The following is a 19,807-nucleotide window of genomic DNA, read 5'->3' on the forward strand; positions in this document are numbered from 1 at the left end:
AAAAGTTATTTTAATGCTCCTATACATAACTTGTTCACTTTTGACTTTTCAAGTTCTTTGAAAATTAATAAATAAAATATATATTTTATCATAATATCCATATTTATTGGTATATAGTCTCAATAGCCTCAGAAAATTATTTAAAAATGAATAATTAACGTGAGAGGTAAAATAAGAAGAAGATTTTTTTCCTTGATTTTTTTCCTTGATTTTTTTAACGTCGACAAGTAAAAGTAAAGGGAGGGAGTGACATTTATCCCCGTTTTCCTTCATTGTCAATACTTTACTTATTTACTCTCCTTTGCAGTCTCTGATTATTGTTTCTTTACATTTATAAAATGTATTACTTTATATTTTCATTTAATTAAAATTTGGTGATTAATGACATAACATATATCTTTCTAATTTTGATTTCTTTGTAACAATTAATATAAAAAATTATAATATATTTTTTAATTAATTTAATGAAAATATTTTAATCCAATATATACAACAAAATGGTTCTTATGTTTGGATCTGAACAGTTACTTAATTGAAATGGATATCAACCTGTCGGTATACATATAAAATATTGAAGAATTTAAAAGAAAAAATTTAGAACCAAAATATTTATTTTCCCTCATATTCTTACTAATTTTCTTTTACATCAATGAACAACTTTCATTATCATGATAATGATAAAAAGGTCCGACTCTTTCCATCTCAAAGACTTTTAATTACAACTAAAGTGATAGTACATAAAATACATTTTGTATATATAATAACAATTAGAATATTTTTAAAAGTTATTTTCAAAATACAAACCTTAAAGATTGGCTAATTAAAGTAAATAGATAAGTTCGGCCCGTGCATCACACGGGCATGCTCTTCTCATGTATAGACATATGTGGTTCAATTTTAATTCTCCTACATAAATTTATTTCCTCCATGCACTCTAATTTGTTCACTTTTGACTTTTCACATTCTTTGAGAAGTAATAAATCTCAATGGATATATGCTTTGCTGAAATCTTTGAATATTTATTCTCTTCTCATGTACACATGTGTGCACTTCTATTTTAATGGAAAAAACGCATATTTATTTCCTCCGTGCAGTTTTTACTTATTCATTTTGACTTTTCACGTTATTTAAGAATTAATAAATGAAGTCCCTCCTTCCGTTCCATATTACTTGGCCACATTACTATAGCGACTTTTCCGTTCTTTAAGAATTAATAAAAACGAAGTACTCCCTTCGTCCATATTAACGTAGACATGTGTCATAGTACTTAATTTTTAATTCTCTTCTCATGTATAGACGTATGCACTTCAAATTTAATACTTCGACACATTTATTTCCTCTGTGCACTTTTACTTGTTCACTTTTGATTTTTCGTGTTCTAGCTGAATATTTATTCTCTTCTCATGTATAGACATATGCAGTTCAATTTTAATTTTTCTACACAAATTTATTTCCTCCGTGCACTTTAATTTGTTCATTTTTGACTTTTCACAATCTTTGAGAATTAATAAATCCCATGTGGATATATGACATAGCACTGAATATTTATTCTCTTCTCATGTATACACGTGTACACTTCTATTTTAATTCTCCAACACATATTTATTTTCTCCATGCACTTTTACTTTTGACTTGACTTTTCACGTTATTTAAAAATTAATAAATGAAATACTTCTTCTATCCCATGTTACTTGGCCACATTACTAAAAATATGAAGTACTCCTTTCATCCTTATTACTTGGCCACATTACTAAAAATATATATCTACTTTAAATGTGAAGAGAGGACGAACAATAGCAATGACATTTGTACCAAAAGTTATTTTAATGCTCCTATACATAACTTGTTCACTTTTGACTTTTCACGTTCTTTGAAAATTAATAAATAAAGTATATATTTTATCATAATATCCATATTTATTGGTATATAGTCTCAAAAGCCTCAGAAAATGATTTAAAAATGAATAATTAACGTGAGAGGTAAAATAAGAAGAAGATTTTTTTTTTCCTTGATATATTAACGTCGACAAGTAAAAGTAAAGGGTGAGAGTGACATTTATCCCCATTTTCCTTCATTGTCAATACTTTACTTATTTACTCTCCTATATAGTCTACGATTATTGTTTCTTTACATTTATAAAATGTATTACTTTATATTTTCATTTCAGAATTAAAATTTGGTGATTAATGATATAACATATATCTTTCTAATTTTGATTTCTTTGTAACAATTAATATAAAAATTATCATATATTTTTTAATTAATTTAATGAAACAAAATGGTTCTTATGTTTGGATCTGAACAGTTACTTAATTGAAATGGATATCAACCTGTCGGTATATATATAAAATATTGAAGAATTTAAAAGAAAAAATTTAGAACCAAAATATTTATTTCCCCTCCTATTCTTACTAATTTTCTTTTACATCAATGAATAACTTTCATTGTCATGATAATGATAAAAAGGTCTGACTCTTTCCATCTCAAAGACTTTTCAACTAAAGTGATAGTACATAAAATATATTTTGTATATATAATAACAATTAGAATATTTTTAAAAGTTATTTTCAAAATACAAACCTTAAAGACTGATATTAAAGTGAATAGACATGTTCGGCCCGTGCATCGCACGGACATGTGTTGCTAGTATTAATTAAAAATGATCGACATAATTTCAATAGCTTTGACTCGAACTGTTCAAGGATTGATAAACAAGTGAAGATGAATTCCATAAGTATAGTGTCATCCATTCACTAGTAACACAATAAAATAACTAAATGCACCATTCATCCATCACTAGTTATATTGTCCGATTTAATCTTCAATTAACATGAAATTAAGTTGCTCCAGTACAATGTGGAGCTTGTTTTATTATATATCCAATATCAATGGCGCTTTAATTTGTCAATATAATTTGCTTAGGGTATTACATGCACATACATTAATATCCTTTAGCCCATAATATCCATTCTGAGTCCCTCCCAGTAATAACTTTGATTGCAGTTATAATAGCTAATTCACTAGTGATATTATTCGGTTGATGCTTAGATCTCCAGAGTTTGAAATGCATAACTACCTAATTCAGTAGTGATATTGTTCGCTTGAAATTTGGACCCGTAGAGCTTTAAAATGCAGTACTAAAGATATTTAAGACTTGTTTGGCAAATTGTAACATTTCTCTGAATTCTGTAGATATATGAAATTTACAGATTATTATAATAAAATTTTGCTCGTCTAGAAAAGAATTTAGAATATATAGACTTTGATGTACCGAATGTAAATAAAGACATCCCTCAACCAATGACAAGATTTCTTTGTTAGTCAATTTTAAAAAAGAATAATATTTATTATAAAAGGAACATAGAGATGTGCGATTTACTAATGTTGCGCCTTAGGATATTCCGATATCTTATTTATGAAAAATTATGGTTTGCTCATTTGATAAGATTGTGCAAGCGTTGGGATAGTTTTAATAGTTTTCTCAAATGGTGGAGTTTGTTGGGATCGAAATAATCAGAGCGTCATGCAGAAGCTATCAATCGCAAACCTTGAATGATGATAAATCAAATGACAAAGAAAACTCTATTAAAAGAAGCATAATATTTAATATAGTTTGCTCAAGTGATTTACATATTAAGAAAAACTAATATAAAAAGCATAAACTATTGAGAGAATAATCTCCCCCTAAACAAGACTCTTCTAATGACTACATTGTGGATGTTATTGTGTTATGTTGTATGAGAGGGATTCATCAATTTATAGAGGTCCAAAACCTTTTTCTCCAAAAAAGAGATTACCCAAATATGGAATATTAAAATTTTCCTTTTGGGAAAAGTAAAACCAATTATGATAAACTCTTTGTCCTTCCCTCAAGAAAAGGTAAAATTCAAATATGGTAAGAAATCAAGGCAAAACCCTAACAGAATTTTCATGTTTATGAAAAAAAAAGAAAAATATGGTTGAAATCTCAGTTATATGTCCAAACAAAATTTCAACTTCAAATCAACCTCCATGAAAATCAATATTTTCAAATCATGATTTCAAGTTCATGTACAAACGCCTATTAAGAAAGAAACGAAGACTTTTAAAATTTGTGAATTAAAATAAGATATCAATATTTATTACTCCTATCAAATATAAAAATATGTCATTCTTTCATAAATTGAAATGGGGAAGTAACTCACAAAAAATCTTAAATTGCGTGCAGAATAAAATTAGACCAAGGTGAAACAGGGAGCAGTATTAATTAAATGAAGTTGAAAATGAAGTTGAAACAGGGTAAACTAATAAACAATTTAGAAAAGAAAGAATATATAAGAAGGATAAGACCACTTCCGCGTCCTCCATGTCGGCCTCTCTGACACCTCGCCAAAAGTTCTAAGCTCTACGGCAGCTTCAAGTTCGTTCTAGATTAAAATTTTTGAACTAAGGACTTCAAGTTTTCTAAAATTATGTAAAATTCTATCTTATAAATTATTTATAGATATAAAAAAAAGCTCACACAAAATAACCGAGTCCAAAATAAAATAGAAAGAAGTGGATCCGAAAGTTCTACTCCCGCGCAGCAAATTGCACAGCAGTCCGTACATCTTTTTCTCTTAGGAAATTGCAATTCTAAATATTGTTTTCATACGCCAGCCATTGGAGTAGTTATGATGTCCTCCACTTGTGTCCTATTCTTTTTCCCTTTCTTTTTCTTCAGTTTTTTATTAATTTTACTTTAAATCTTTTTAACTTCACACTGCTTTATTTCTACGTAATAAAAATATAACATTAAGCACAAAAAAATATAATTTATACTCAAAAGACGATTAAAAATATTAATATATGAGACGACAATGAATAATATATGTATTTTTGATCGAACATCAACCACTTTAGCCTAGGTTGAGGGAGTGCAAGGAATATGGATTAGGAGAGATGTTTCATTCCTTTCTCTTCTCGAGAGAAGTACCTAGCTAGTCATTGTACTTGTCCAAAGTCAACGGAAAAATAAAACTTCTAGTCTGTTTCTTAGAAATAAATATGTCTAAGGAGCCGTTTGCACATATCAAATTATGTTTGGACATACAATTTAAATATTTTAAGTTATATCTTATTTTATAAATATAAAAATCTCACAAGTTATGAAAATTATCAAAACATTCCCAATTCTTATACAATCTTACCAAATGAATAAGTCATAGTTTATAATAAAATTAATACGCTACTAGAAAACCTTTCTAAAAAATACAATTTCAATTGATCAAACTTTAGTTCAATAAAAACGAAAATTTAACATGACTAGTAATGAGGTTGGTAGACATAAATAAAGGTTGATGGAAGTTAATGAGGTTAGTAAATGATTGGTGAGAGCAATTGGTAAAAATACCTACCAACTTATGGGTCAAATTTTTTGTTTAAAATTTTTGAAATCATGGTTTGAAACCCCAAATCATGCCTTTTTGGATTTGGGGTTTCAAACCGTGGTTTGAAATCATGAGATGAAATGCACGTCCAAACGCTGGTTTCATCTCATGATTTCAAACCGCATGTCCAATTGCCTATTAGGTCTAACATTATATGATTTGGCCAATGTTCCACACAATACGAGATGACTAATTTTATTTTTTGAAAATAGTGTTCAGAAAAATGAAAAATATTACGCCCTCCATTTGAATTTATGTGAACTTTTTCGAAGTATGAGGGTCAAACTTTATAATTTTGACCGTAAATTTTGAAAGTTTGTAAAAATAAAAATTTTATATTTAGAAACTAAATAAAAAGTACTATAAGTCATGATAATTTATAATTCAAATAATTTAGAAATAAATTAAGGAAAACGTGGTCAAAATACCTCCTCGTAGTTTTTATTATTTCGATTCAGAAATAAGTTAGGGAAACTTGTGATTTAGAATAAGATATAGATTTTTATTATTTTGATTAAATATAAAAATATGTCATTATTTAGTATAAATTATAATAGGGAAGCAACTCACAAAAATTCTTAAATTGCGTGCAGAATAAAATTAGACCAAGTTGAAACGGGGAGTAGTATTTAATTAAATGAAGTTGAAACAGGGTAAACTAATAAACAATTTAGAAAAGACAGAATATGTAAGAAGGATAAGCCCATTTCCGCGTCCTCCATGTCGGCCTCTCTAACTCACCGCCAAAAAGACTTCCAATAACTGCTGCTCTCTAACAGAATATTTATGAACTTACTAGTTAAGGTATCCACGGCACCATCTATCTTTTGTCAGTTCTCTTTTCACACCATATTTTTCTTCACTTCACACTTGATTATTAGTATCTATCAAAATTAAAATAGTAACCGCCTTTGCTTTGTTGTCTTCTTCACTATAAGGCCACCTAGTTTGTTAACGAAAAGTATTTATACTACGAAAGATCTGTAGATATGGCAGCTGAAGTTTCTTTCATGAGCTAGCTGACACATTCTTTTTCTTTGTTACTTCAAACATTAGAAAAGTTCTTTTTCCGTCGACTTCTTCCCAAATTGTGTGTGTTTTTTTATATAGTATAACGGTCAAACTCACATTACTTTGTTCTTGTCAACCTTGTTCAAAATATCTTCATATTTAAATATTTGTTTCTTGAGTTTATCCTTCATACTATATACATGTGTAATATTCACAAGGTGGAGAATTCACGAGAGAGCTTCATATCTAGTAGTAGTAGTAGGAGGCCTAGACATGATCAAGAGGAGAATGTGTTTGAAACGATGTTTAGGGGGAATATAAATAGGGAAGAGGAAATGTCTGTCATGGTTTCTGCACTAACCAATGTTGTTGCTGGTCAAGATCACCAAGTCTTATTGGCTGATGAAAATAGTGCAGCTGATCGGAATAATGTTGGTTCAGGTTCTTCTTCAGTTTCTTGGGGTGTTGGAGAAAAAAGAGGACGTGAAGAGCAATTGCAGCACTTCTTACATGGAAGTTCTTCTGATATGAGATCATCAGGTGTTTTTTTCATTCCTTTCTTTTCTTCTTCAATTTTTGGATTTTCTCTTAGTTTATATTAATGTGGTTTCTATGTCGAAGACATAACTAAGTGAATAAATGTGTGTTTTCTCTAACGGCTTAAGTTTTTAGATTCAATATGGTTGTTTTCTCTCACGGTTAAGTTTTTAGATTCAATATGGTATAAAAGCGGGTAGAGGTTCTAGTTTCAAGCTTATGCATGCTTTTAAATGAGGTAGTTACACATGAGTTCGATAGTTTGAATGTGTAGGAAACATGGATCGAGTCCCAAAACTCATTGGTCCGGTTAATTCAAATTCACGCCAGGTTAGGGGCAAGAGTTTCCTACCAGAAAATTCCAAAGTGATTTTCTTCTTAACTACCTAGGACAATATTTTTAATGCCAACAGACAAATTACAGATGATGACAAATATATGAAGAACTATATTTCTTGGTATTCTATATGTCATGTATTCACATTGTAGCATATGTCTGCATCACAATATTCAGAAGTAAATTATTGCTGGAGCCTTTGTTTTTTTGTTTGGATTCTTTCCATTATTTTCATCAGAAAATGCATTTGAAACTGACAATACATATCATGAAGTACCATTCACGACAATAATTTTTGTACATTATTAATGAAAGATACATGAGTAATTAGGTAGATGGACACATAACAAACTTTGCTAATGAAAGATACATCTACTGGCCACTTTCTGATAGTATTGTTTTAAAAAGCTGGTTTCTCTCATGCTTCCTATACATATTGTTTGCACACTGTTAATATTTTTGCCAAATCTTTGTCCTTCCACGTATAATAACGTCCGGTATGAATCCTTAAACTCTGTCTTTCGTAATTTGAGATGCAGACTTTTAGTTACAAATAACTAGTTTCCATTATTATGAGCAGTTACCTGTAGTTATAGTTTAGACGAACTGATTTTTATATAAAAAATTTGCCCAACAGATCGCTTCTTGCTTACTAATTTCTAAATTTCAAATGAAATTATGTTATATAGGTGGTGAAAGTACAAGAGTTAGGACAATTACAAGCACCACACCAACAACAGAAGCAACATTTATATACACTACTTCAACAAATCATGATCATCAAAATAGTAGCAGTGATCAATCAAATAATAATAATGATCAACCAGGAAGAAAATACAGAGGAGTTAGACAGAGGCCATGGGGAAAATGGGCAGCTGAAATAAGAGATCCATATAAAGCAACACGAGTTTGGCTTGGAACTTTCGACACGGCTGAAGCAGCTGCTAGAGCTTATGATCAAGCTGCTCTTAAATTCAGAGGCAGCAAAGCAAAACTCAATTTCCCAGAAAATGTCAGATTAATTGAACAGCCTCCTAATTTATCTGATTCTCCAAATGCCCTTTACTCAGTTTCTACATCACCCGAACCAATAGTACACACTTCTTCTCTGTATCGTTCCAATTTTACTGGACATTCCCCAGGGGACGAGCCAATAGTTCACACTTCTCAGTATCATTCCAATTTTATTGAATATCCTCAGAGGGACAAGCCAATAGTTCACACTTCTTCTTCTCTATATAGTTCCAATTTTATTGACGAACCAATAGTTCACACTACTCATCATCATCAGACTCAAATTTTCATGAATGATGATGAGTTTCACAGGATCCAGGGGGCTACTTATTTTCCATTGGTTAACATTCAGGGAGGTACTACTAGTCAGAGTAGTGGAAGTGATTTTCCTCAAGCTGCAGCTTCTAATTGGTCAAATTCGGTTAATTATGATCACCCTTCTTCTTCTTCTGGATAATTTTATTGTACTTGAATATTTCATCTTCCTAGAAGATTTGACTAGCTGGTATATAATATCCATCACTTTGATGTGATTTTTTTGAATGTATTGGTGAACAAGAATTGGCCAGCATCGTACGTAGACGAGGTCCCCTTTTTATTTTTATCATGTTTTGGGATGTATCGAGTTAAGTCTGAGGAACAAATAATAATTTTTTGTGATTCCAAATCCATGTATCATTTTACTTTTTATGCCAAATTATTGTTCATGATTCATTTGTCATATGCATCTATGAATATCGTCATGAAGAATGTCAAGAAAGGTTTTTATATAATATCCTATATATAACATTACGCTTGCAGCTGAGCAGCTCTATGCATGCCAATATTTATTTGTTCTTCCATATGGAAGTATAGATCGAGTTTCACAAAGTTAACCCACTCTACTCCCATCTTTTATTTAGATTATTAAAGAAAAAATAAAGAAGAGTATGATTATTTTTCTTCTTTTAAAAGCCACCAAGGTGGTTGATTTTATTACATTTCAGAGATAAAAGAAATAAAGGATGGGAGAAGAACATCTTTTACATAAAAAAATAGAGCAAAAGGTAATCTATGACTAAACTTGAGTATTTGAATCCAAGTTTATGGCATGTATTTTCGCTTTGGTGATCTATGACTAACCTTTCATCACGTGGATGATTAGTTTGACGATTCATATTCGAATGTGCAAAAAGTTCAATTTTTTGTTTAACATATTTAAGACAGAGAATTATTTGTCATGCGAATTTGGTGCCAGATCCATAACGATGGAATTTTATTAATTGTTGTCTTACTATTTCCACTTATAAAGCACGTGCCCTAAGTCAATTATGCGAATTAACAGTCATCTAGAAGAACGAAAATTTCAACAAAATTTCATACAATACAAAAATCATCATACAACTTCCGGACCTAATTCAGAACCTTCCCTCTCAAGTTTCCTATTCAATTTCAATCTTGGTGTATTCGTACTTTAGTAGGGCCATTACATAGCACCAGAGATTCTATTAGTGGGGTCAAGGTCAACAACTTATTTATTTATGAACAAAATTTCCTATGATAGGATAATATTCTTTTCATATCCAGAACAATAAACTAAATAATCTTAAATATTATTTGACAACTTTAATGACTATCATCCTAATATTTTATCGAAAAACTGGTAATGATGGATTTTGTTTAACGATAATATTTAAGCAATATAATCTTTGGGTTTCCCGAATGAGATTTTACAATCATGAGTTATAGCAACATGATGTTAAGTTTTTCTTTTTTGTTTTTCATTGGGTATTTGATATCTATTTTGGGATTGGATTAATCCAAATTAAATTCACGTGAAAAGTTCCACTTTTGGAAGATAAAATACTCCTATTAAAGACCACTCTATTTCCAGGTTTCAACTAGGAGTTCAACAGAACCAGTAGCTTTTGGTTCTCTTGTATATACAGTTAAGTTATGTCATCTGAAATTTAAAAGAGGAAAAATTCTTTGATGGTGGGTGGTGTGCAATTCAATTCAGAATCACATCTATATGTCACTGTCAAAGTAGGTACCACATTATTTAAAACTGTGTTGATGGGGGTTCACTTATTCATTTACTAGTCTTCCACAAACATCGAAGAAAACAATCTCCAAATAATTTTAAGACTTGTGATGAAATTCTACTTTAATGTGTAATAAACAATGAAATAAAGAAGAATTACTGAAAGGGTCATATTTCTATTCACCTGCCTAGTAACTTTACCTGGAGAAAATAAATGATGGGAGGAAACAAAATGTCATTCCCATATGCACTTATATGAAAGCATTTTTTTTTTTTTTTTTTGATCAAGTTAAATAGATTCATATAAGACAAGCATCCAGAGGAGGCAGCTAATTACAAAAAACAAAGTCCCTCCCAATCATCACCTTCCAAACAGTTTAAGGAGCTTACAAAATCAAAGAGGTCTAAGGACCTATTTACATCAGAATATTTACTCCAAGAATAAAGATTAATTAAGCATCTAGCTTTCAAAAAGTGTAGAGACCACACAGGTTTGGTATTTCCAGCTTTATACCAAAAATATTACTGAACAAATTCCAAAGATCTCTAGCCACTTTGCAAGTGAACAAACAAATGATCTTCACTTTCAATGTCTTCTGTACATAAGTAGCATCTGCTACATAGATTAATGCCTCTTTTCTTCAACCCTTCTTGTGCTAGACATGCCTCCAACACTGACAGCCAACTCAAACAGGCAAAAAGGTTTTAACAATTTGGACCAAGCATAGTGTTTAATCCAGGTGGTGTAATTGAAAGAAAATTTACACAATTTTCATTCTCTTTGATCTTCTGAAGACAGCCTTGCTTCGCCCTTTGATTTTCCTGACTTGCTTATTGGACGATGAAGGTCAAGGGGAAGAGGTCCAGGTTTTCGTGTTTTGGGGTTAAATCCTCTCAGACATACATATCCTGCAACAGTTATGAAAAGTGAGTTCAGTTGCATAATATCGTATTGTAAATATTCTTTAGGTGAGACCACCATCGAAATCCAGAACAAGCACAACATAGATTTTACACACAGGCAAACTAAGATCTTACTTACAAACTATTGTGTACCTCTTTACCATGTTATACACACAAGATCATGTCGATGGATCTACATTTTCTGTTTTTAGTTAAATTTGTTGGTGAAAAGTACCCATTATTCCCGCCCTTGTTCTCATAAGAATGTTGAACAGTGAAAAAGATAACGTTTTATCAGAATGGAAGTTGGTGCAATGCAATTATGAAAAAAATCAGTTCATACCTCTCCAAAAGCAATTCTGTACTTCTTTTGTTGACATCCCTGAATTCACATAAGACAACTTTTAATTGAAGTTTCCAATTTATGGCATTTTAGGCTATTTAACAGCTATTGTGTCTCTTACCTCTAAATATTGCTCTGATGGAGGTGCCACAATATAGGGTCTTTCTTCGCAAGTTCCATATCCATGCCCTTGGAACTTCAATTGGCTGTCGACTGGAGTCTTCATCTGCAAAAACCTGCACAAAGCACTATATTATTTCTCAAAGAAATTAATTAAAGACTTTGGTCTTCAAAAGACGCAACTTAGATGTGACATGCAAGGAAATGGTTGCAGGACAGAGTATACTATTTATCACAGTGAGTATGACACTATGTAATCATGAAATTAAGAATAGACGGTAAAATTCACCTCATTTACTTGGAAGTATGTTCCATTGAGTGGAAATCTTCCCCTATTTGCTGTTCGACATGGAATCTGAAGATGGTCTTACGAGTTAGTTTTTATAGGATAAATAACTTCCAAAACATTGCAAATAAATTAGAATGTCAAAAGTTTTCCAACCATGAGGATATCCCAATCTAGGAGTAATCATTACGTCCTAAATTTTTTTCTCACCAGAAGTGTCCCTTGAACAGTCTGATTATTGCCTCCTGGGTCCATATTTAATGGAGCGACCTTGTTTTGGGTTTCATCACAATTGCAGTTTTCACACTTCTCGACCTTTTTTAGTGTTTCACCGGAGTTGGAGGATTGGCACTTCTCTTTTGTAGGTTCTTCTGAAGCTGCATTTCCTGTACCAAGTAGAAAACCATGCCCGATTAACAATAGGGTTCTTGAATTAAAAGTGTGAGTTCACTGTGATTTAAATGCATAGACCACATTATCGTGCACTTTTTTGCTAAAAACTTAATCCATTCAAGTATCTCCAATATCATAACTTTTTGGAAAGCAATGACCTGGTGTCCTTATAGCAAGTAGATATGGGCAAGGGTCTTCCTGTTCTCGTTTATCTAGCTGCATTTACAAGCTTTAGTCAACTTCACCAAATCAGAAAATATGCTTAAATCATTCTTTCATGTTGATAACCTAACTTACCCCTTCTAACAGCGGGTGTGAATCTGGAAGTTCGTAGCTGCACACGGTAGAAAAAAAAATGTTAATGAGCGGTTATTTAAACACTTCACCGCTTTCTTCACTATCTGCATAGAATTCTGGAATACGCATCCCCTTTATGGCGCGAAACTTCTTCCAGTACCACGTTCTCACGGAAAAAATTTCTTACATCCATTTTTCAGCTCAATATTAATGCTTAATGTGCACACATAGCTTTCCCAAGTAATGTCAATTAAATGGTGAAAATAAATGAAACTTATTACAAACTTACACTTGGTGCTCCGTCCTTAACCGACCAATATTCTTCCATTTAGGCAAAGGTGCTTCTTGAGTGGCAATGACCAAAGCATTAGACAGGTCAATGTCTTTTATCGAGAGATCATGCTCATCTAAGTAACTTAACAAATTTTCCTTGAACGCCTCGCGATCAAATGTGATCGTAGGTATGTCACTGGCACAATAATCTTCGAGATCTGTTTCTCCATTACATTCAAGTACTGGATAGGTGATAAGCTCATTCTGGTTATCTCCCATCAAATGTTCTGAATTTGAGGCTTCGGCAAAAGAAGAAACAAGATTTGCTTGAGTCGGAGCAGAAGAACTGTCTACAGAGAATGCACTGTCTACAGGTGCTAAAGCAGTATCGATATTTGCAGAGCTCTTTTTCCGCGGCCCTGTCAGGGGAACTCTTGCACTGCATCAATGTTCAATAGGAATACTTAGGAATAGAATATTGTACTGTTTCTACACATTTAGATGAACATGCTTTAGTTTCTGAAAGTCCCAAAACAATATTAAAAAGTGTTCGAATATCAATCACTTCTTTCTGCATTCCTATCAACCCTACTGTATTGTAGACTTGATTTCCAATTTTAAGCAACCAAATACTAGTATGAGCACATGCACTTCTAATTGTATTTTCAATAACCGCCATCTTTCCCTGTCTCTCTCGCTCTCTGTTTATCTGGGGGAAATCGGTTGTGTTATCCTGGGTTTACGGAGAATTATAGCATCTTTGAAACAGATCATTGCAATGATTCCAAAGAGAAGGAAGAATTATTGTTAAATTTGTCTGGAAGTAAAAGAATCAACGGCAGGAAGATCTAACAAATGGTTAATAATCAAGGCAATACAGCAAGAGCAAACCTTGTAAAAGCACTTGCAAAATGTCTACATTCTGCTTTCATTGGACATGCATTACAATTTGGGCTTGATTTTGTACAGAAGACCTGTGCGAAACCAAATTACAGTCCCAAAATTCCTATTATATTAAAGAAAATATAAAACCACAATTTAAGATTAATACAACAAACCTTTCCAAAGGTAATTAGCTGATGATGAAATTCATATCTGCAAGCAACCACAAAGGAATACAGAATGATTTTCACTAACGTTCTGTCAGAATAATCAACTATTAAATTTAGATTATATATTTTAAGTGTGAAGGAGAGATTTTCTCAAGTCGGTCCTTACAGTGTTAGATGATCGAGTGTGCACAACCGTGGCCAGAGGTACTTGTGAACATCTTTCGCATCCGGGTACCTAACGTATGATATTTCAGGAGCAAGGAGAAAAACTTGTAAATTGAAATTTGACAGCACCAATTGATAAATCCAAATTCTTACATTTTCAAAAGATGCATATCTTGTCCTCTTGGAAGTGGTTGAATAGGTACCCAACCCAATCGCACGAGTACTCGTCCTACATTTGTATCTACCTAATCAAATAATAAAGGGTGTTAATGATAAAGCTCTCAGACCACATTAACAGGTGTTTATACACGTTTACAATTTAAACTTACTGGGAAGGCTTGGTGTTGGAGACTTAGCAATCTTATGCATTCCACACTTTTCATTCCCAAACCATAAATGCTCAGCAAGTACTCCCTGCAAGAAACAGATTTCTGCCATCAAATTTTTGGAGTACACTTTCAAATCTCCGTTCCGTTAACTTATGTGTTTCCTATCTCACCGACTATCTAAGTTTATCAAATTCATACAAAAGAAGGTGCAGACACTACTTAGCCTTTTCTGGTTGAACTTCACGTAGCCATTCTAGATCCACATTCCCTTGTTCTAGGATCACGCGGTTGATAAAATTCTGCATGAAAGTAAGCAGTTAGTTTCCAAGCCTTACGTTGCAATACTGATTGCCAAGTAATTCTTAGCAAAACATCATTTACCTTAATTCTTAGTGCAAGCTTTTTGTCCATTCCCCTTTGCATGATAGCTTTCGCTATCTCATCCGCTGTTGCAGCACGGACTGCATGCCAATCTATGGCATCTACCGTGTTAGCACATCTCTCTTTGGGATTAACAAAGGCAGATGACTTCCTCATATTTTCCCATTTAATGGCTTCACTTTTCAAGTCTGCATTTTTATTTTTCCTTCTCAAGACTGGTTCAGCTTGCTCATTTAATATCTCCTCCTTTTCCCTCTTCCCCACATTCGTATTTGTTCTTCGGTTTATCCCCTGGTTAGCACTTCCTTCTGAAGATTTTTCCAGCTTGGTCTTTTCATTTCTGTTCCGGGATCGACATGATAATAAATTTTCAGTTGTTCTCTCTGACATCAATCCGCTTTCTTGTACTGTCTTTGTAACATTTTCAGCAGAGGTTGAAGGATGACAAATGTCAACTCCATCCCTGCTTTCTGTATCTGAACATTCAATATTGTTTTGGAATGTTGATGTAAATCTGACTTCGTAACAAGGATATTGAGCAGCAAGGGACATGTAAGCAGAGCTGCAAATGCATCAGCATAGACAAATTGAGATTACTTTTCAGATTCTGTCGCTCATTTTTCACAGAAAAAGAAACACATTAAGAATCCGTTGTGCAAAGTTCCTCGCAAACAATGTTAAATACCTTGATAAGTTGTCCGACACATTTTGAGTTAGGAAAACCCCGGCCACAGAGTCTACAATTGAACCTTTCCACTGTGAGAACTGTCTATCACCTGTAAAAGAAGACACTTACTTCACATATTCTCTTTACATGATGATGAAAGAAAAGAAGAGACAAAAGCTTTTTAGGATAAAATGAAATCTTTTCTCAACGTCATCTTACTCATCTTGATAAGGAAATACTCCAGTTGCAGATACAATTCTTTAACATCTACATTTATCTGGTTCTCATCAGGTTTTATTTATAGGGAAACACTAAAAGTCAGAAAATATTACAATCAAAGCCTTATTTTGACTCTCACTAAGAGAAATTGCTAAGAAACACGTGAACTTGTGTTCATATCATGTAATGCATAAACAGGCATTTTGATACATCAAGGATGAGCCCTTAGTTAGTAATAGTATTTTCATCTTAGGAGAGATATTGATTTGCTTTGATGATGTTCTGGATGAATTATTCGTGCAAGCTGTACTTTCAAACAGTTGGCAGTAGTTTTTCTGCTTGCATTTGGCCTGCTAGAGTGATCTTTCAGTAATGCTTGAGTTATTTGGTGGCAATTTGGTGGCTACACTTTATGGACGCGTGCTAGTTTGTCAAATTTCTCTGATATTTCTGTAACATTGAATTGGTGGAATTACATTAATGCTATTGCTTTCATTTATGCTACAATACATTTGTAACTTCCAGAGTTGCATACAAGAAAATAATTAGATCACAGTTTGATACTGAGTTTAATGAAGGAAAGAGTCATAGAATCTTAATTAAAATACAATCATAATCTGATACCTTGGATATGATGCATGCGAGAAATGAAAGATATCACCCGTCCGCAGAACAATTCCCGCTCTTTCTCCCATCTTTCATCACACTTTTCAGATTTGCAGCCTTCATGTTCCGGTTTTTCCATCAGAAATTCCAATTCTCGTATTGTCTCCTCATCAAGGATTACTTTGGTTCTCAAGATCATTCTGTCTTTGTCACTAGGTGTTTCATTGATTGGAGCTAGTGCGTCTTGCTTCTTGCGATGGATTTGAGAATTCTTACTATGTTTCACTATGGGTCCACCTTCACTGCTAGGTACTTGACGCCTTGGTTTCTTGTGAATTGACGCATTCTTCCCTGGACTGTCCTTTATACCTTTAAGAAGTTACACCCAAGGTAATATATAATTGCTTGTTAAATGTTATGTCAGACATATTATAAATCCAAGGTAGTTGTATAACCACTTTTAATTACCTTCTGTTAAAATTACTGATGCTTTCCGCTTCTTGTTCCGCCTTTCCTGAAAGAATGGCTTAACTGTTTTGCACTTGCTATGCCTCTGATTCTTCTTAAATATTCGATGGTACACCTACAATGGATAGTAGTAGCATACTTTAGGTTAGAAAAAGAGAAGTCGAGAGTGAAACAACATTTGTCGTAAGAACAGTTGAAATAGGGGGGGCAAGCTTTTGCCTGGACAGGCTTGCTATGCCACTCAAAGAATGGTTGAACTTTTTTGCACTTGTTAAGTCTTCTATGATACACCTGCAACGGAGAGTCTTTGGATTAGAAAGAGAGGACATGACAGTGAAACATCTGCAGCATTGACGGTGCAGTATTGGGGAAAACTTTTGCCTGGACACATCGGCTGAACTTTTTTGATGAGCTTGGATCCTCCGAAAAAGTCTGACTGCATGGGAGATTATCAGCTATTTGGATCTCATAAACAGGCCTATTAACAGCTCTAACAATTGGATCATCAAAACGCAATGCTTTCTTGCAAGATCTTTGTAAAGGACGTTCTTGATCTCCAATAATATTGTGTCCATCCATCTCAGAATGTCTACCAGTAGACGTACAAGGTTGTTGAAATCCACATCCACTTGGCTCATCCAATTTTTCCCTTTCGCCTGAGAGGTCTTCTCTTGCTCTTTCAGCAGTGGCACATTTCGGTGTCCGAGGGATAAAGGTCTTAAGAAGATCATCATCACGCGGTACTTTTGGCTTATAATTCTTAGTTTCAGCTCGATGCCTCAGTGTCTTGTTAAATTTCAAGCCTTTGAATCTGTGATTTTCTTCATCATCTGCTGAAAAATAATTCAGTAATATTCTATCTGGGAAGTGGCATCAATTCTAAATCTCCAACAGAAACGATTATATATGTCAATCTGAGGAACAAGCTCAATGTTGAGATAATTATCAAGCATAAAATCTAATAGTTGACTTGGTTCATTAAGCAAATATGAAGGACATGGATACTGACAATTCACAATTGAATTCATTACCTGCACCCAAGCTAAACCTGTCCTTTATTTTCCTTGGACGTAGAGAATATTTATCTGTCAAAAAATGCTCTTAGTAAATTCATTTAGCATAATAATCCCAATGTACGATACAGAAGCAATTGAACTTCCAAAGGTGCAATTAGATTAATCACCTGCTTCCGAGCTGAATATCATCTTTCGTTTCCTCGGTCTAAGTGAATAATTATCTGTGGAAAAAAGACTCTTAGTATATACATTGAACAGATGAAACCCAACAATACAAATATAACCCCAAAAGAAAGAAAAAGTTTCTCTCGCATGAATTTAGAGACTACAATGCTGCAACCAATTAAAAATATGATGAATTCATTAATTAAGCATGTTATCGGAAGCATTGTGTAGGGAAAACTTGCTTAAGAATTTTCCAGAAATGGATATTGCAACTCAACATTAGATGCATGTGATTTGAAACCATAAAGTTGAGCAGTAATTGTGTTTTGCATCTATACAACAACATGCAATTGAAGTTGTCTAAATGATGATGTTTAATTCTAAATTGAGAATTTCCATGAAGCCTCAAATTAACTAATAGCAGAGATAATGTGCTTACTGTATTCAGAGTCGGACTCAGCCTCTAGACTTAGCGGGGTCTTGGTTACCCAATCGCTATCTCCCTCTGAACCCTTTCCCATTAGCGCTTCCAAATTCCGGAACTGAATTTTACAAGAGAAATCATACGACAAAATTCACTCTTAGCTGAATCAATATGCAATGTTTGTATACAAAGTTTGGCCATTACAAGCATGCATGAAGATTCAAGTGAAGCAGATACCAATGAGAAAGAAAATACCAGAAACTGCAGAAGAAACTTGGAGGTAATTTACTGTTTACTGAGTCTTGAAAAACAGAGTTCTTAAACAAAGTGGGAGAAGTAAAAAGGGAAAATTACAGCCAAATACCATTCGGCCATTTAGTTTACAAAATATGTACACAGTGTATATGTGTAGTTTATACACATAATATAAATATATATACACATAATATACATACCTATACACTACCTATACAGCCGAAGCGTATAGGTAGTGTATACTTCGGCCATGTTTGGTAAACTAGATGGCCAAAGGGTATAATCAAAAGGCTTGGTGAGGTACTGTAACAAATCTCCAGTTGCATGTAGTCATTCCATGCAATAGAAATTAAGTTGTTAAATACATTGTAATAATCATCTTTATATACATCAGAACAAGAGGGAGTTTGTGACATCTTTCTCTCTGTCTTATTTTAAAAAAAAATTAATTTATTGATTATTACATGGTGACTAGAATATATGAATTTACAACATCGGAATTCCGCTATTTTTAATTAAAGAAATTAATACTTGATAAATTATTTAGAAACTAAGACATTAGAAGGGACTAAGAATAGAAAGTAAACCGAAGAAAAGAGGAAAGATACTATGAGATCACTAACGAAAGAATTTCATTTGGTTCATTACTTCGACTTACACTCTCCTCTATGACACCTACTTCCCACAGTTATGACTTAGTATTACCATTCTAGATTATTAATTAAACAACTAAAGTTTGAAGGAGGAAGTAACTTACTAATTTTTTATGTTCTTTGAAAATGAGAATTAACTTACTAAAATTAATATACAACTTCAACATTTCTACTGCAACATATTATTATCTAACATTCAGAGACAACATGTTACTCTGACAACCTACGGAGACGCCCTAACACACCAACATAACAGGGAGCCAAACATTGAGAATCACACAATATAGGTGTGTTGGCATGGTTCTAATACCATGTTAACAAATGGATCTTCAACATAACTAAACTGCAAAAACTAACTCAAAAGATGAAGATCTTTTGAGAAAGAGAAAAAAATCAAAAGATGAAGAATTTTAACAACATCAAACTGTCTTAACAAACATGGTTACATTCTAACATTTAGAG

The 19,807-nt window shown here is 32.9% G+C and overlaps 2 protein-coding genes across 4 annotated transcripts; one reads left to right on the forward strand and one right to left on the reverse strand.

Moving 5' to 3' along the window:
• Positions 1 to 6,316: 6,316 nt before the first annotated feature.
• On the forward strand, positions 6,317 to 8,974 carry LOC132059377 (ethylene-responsive transcription factor ABR1-like). Its single transcript, XM_059451972.1, has 2 exons — positions 6,317 to 6,959; positions 7,983 to 8,974. The coding sequence occupies exons 1-2, from the start codon at positions 6,620 to 6,622 to the stop codon at positions 8,762 to 8,764; spliced, it is 1,122 nt and encodes a 373-aa protein (XP_059307955.1). The 5' UTR covers positions 6,317 to 6,619; the 3' UTR covers positions 8,765 to 8,974.
• A 1,589-nt stretch (positions 8,975 to 10,563) lies between these two features.
• Positions 10,564 to 18,573, reverse strand: LOC132059378 (protein ROS1A-like). Of its 3 annotated transcripts, XM_059451975.1 has the most exons (24): positions 18,453 to 18,573; positions 18,016 to 18,069; positions 17,864 to 17,917; positions 17,214 to 17,662; positions 17,052 to 17,123; positions 16,833 to 16,947; positions 16,383 to 16,733; positions 15,558 to 15,648; positions 14,873 to 15,434; positions 14,711 to 14,790; positions 14,492 to 14,576; positions 14,316 to 14,407; positions 14,164 to 14,232; positions 14,004 to 14,040; positions 13,837 to 13,919; positions 12,962 to 13,384; positions 12,673 to 12,709; positions 12,534 to 12,591; positions 12,193 to 12,368; positions 11,986 to 12,051; positions 11,698 to 11,812; positions 11,577 to 11,615; positions 11,096 to 11,239; positions 10,564 to 11,004 (listed from the first exon to the last, which is right to left on the reverse strand). In XM_059451975.1, the coding sequence occupies exons 1-23, from the start codon at positions 18,532 to 18,534 to the stop codon at positions 11,103 to 11,105; spliced, it is 3,327 nt and encodes a 1,108-aa protein (XP_059307958.1). In that variant the 5' UTR covers positions 18,535 to 18,573; the 3' UTR covers positions 10,564 to 11,004; positions 11,096 to 11,102. The 3 variants fall into 3 exon arrangements, 2 of the variants coding, with proteins under 2 accessions (XP_059307958.1, XP_059307957.1); XM_059451974.1 differs by having other exon boundaries at positions 10,566 to 11,239; XR_009415549.1 differs by lacking the exons at positions 10,564 to 11,004; positions 11,096 to 11,239; positions 11,577 to 11,615 and having other exon boundaries at positions 11,745 to 11,812; positions 12,139 to 12,368.
• Between the last annotated feature and the right edge of the window lie 1,234 nt (positions 18,574 to 19,807).

The sequence above is a fragment of the Lycium ferocissimum genome, chromosome 6 (assembly GCF_029784015.1).
Source record: "Lycium ferocissimum isolate CSIRO_LF1 chromosome 6, AGI_CSIRO_Lferr_CH_V1, whole genome shotgun sequence".
Classification (NCBI taxonomy): Eukaryota; Viridiplantae; Streptophyta; class Magnoliopsida; order Solanales; family Solanaceae; genus Lycium; species Lycium ferocissimum.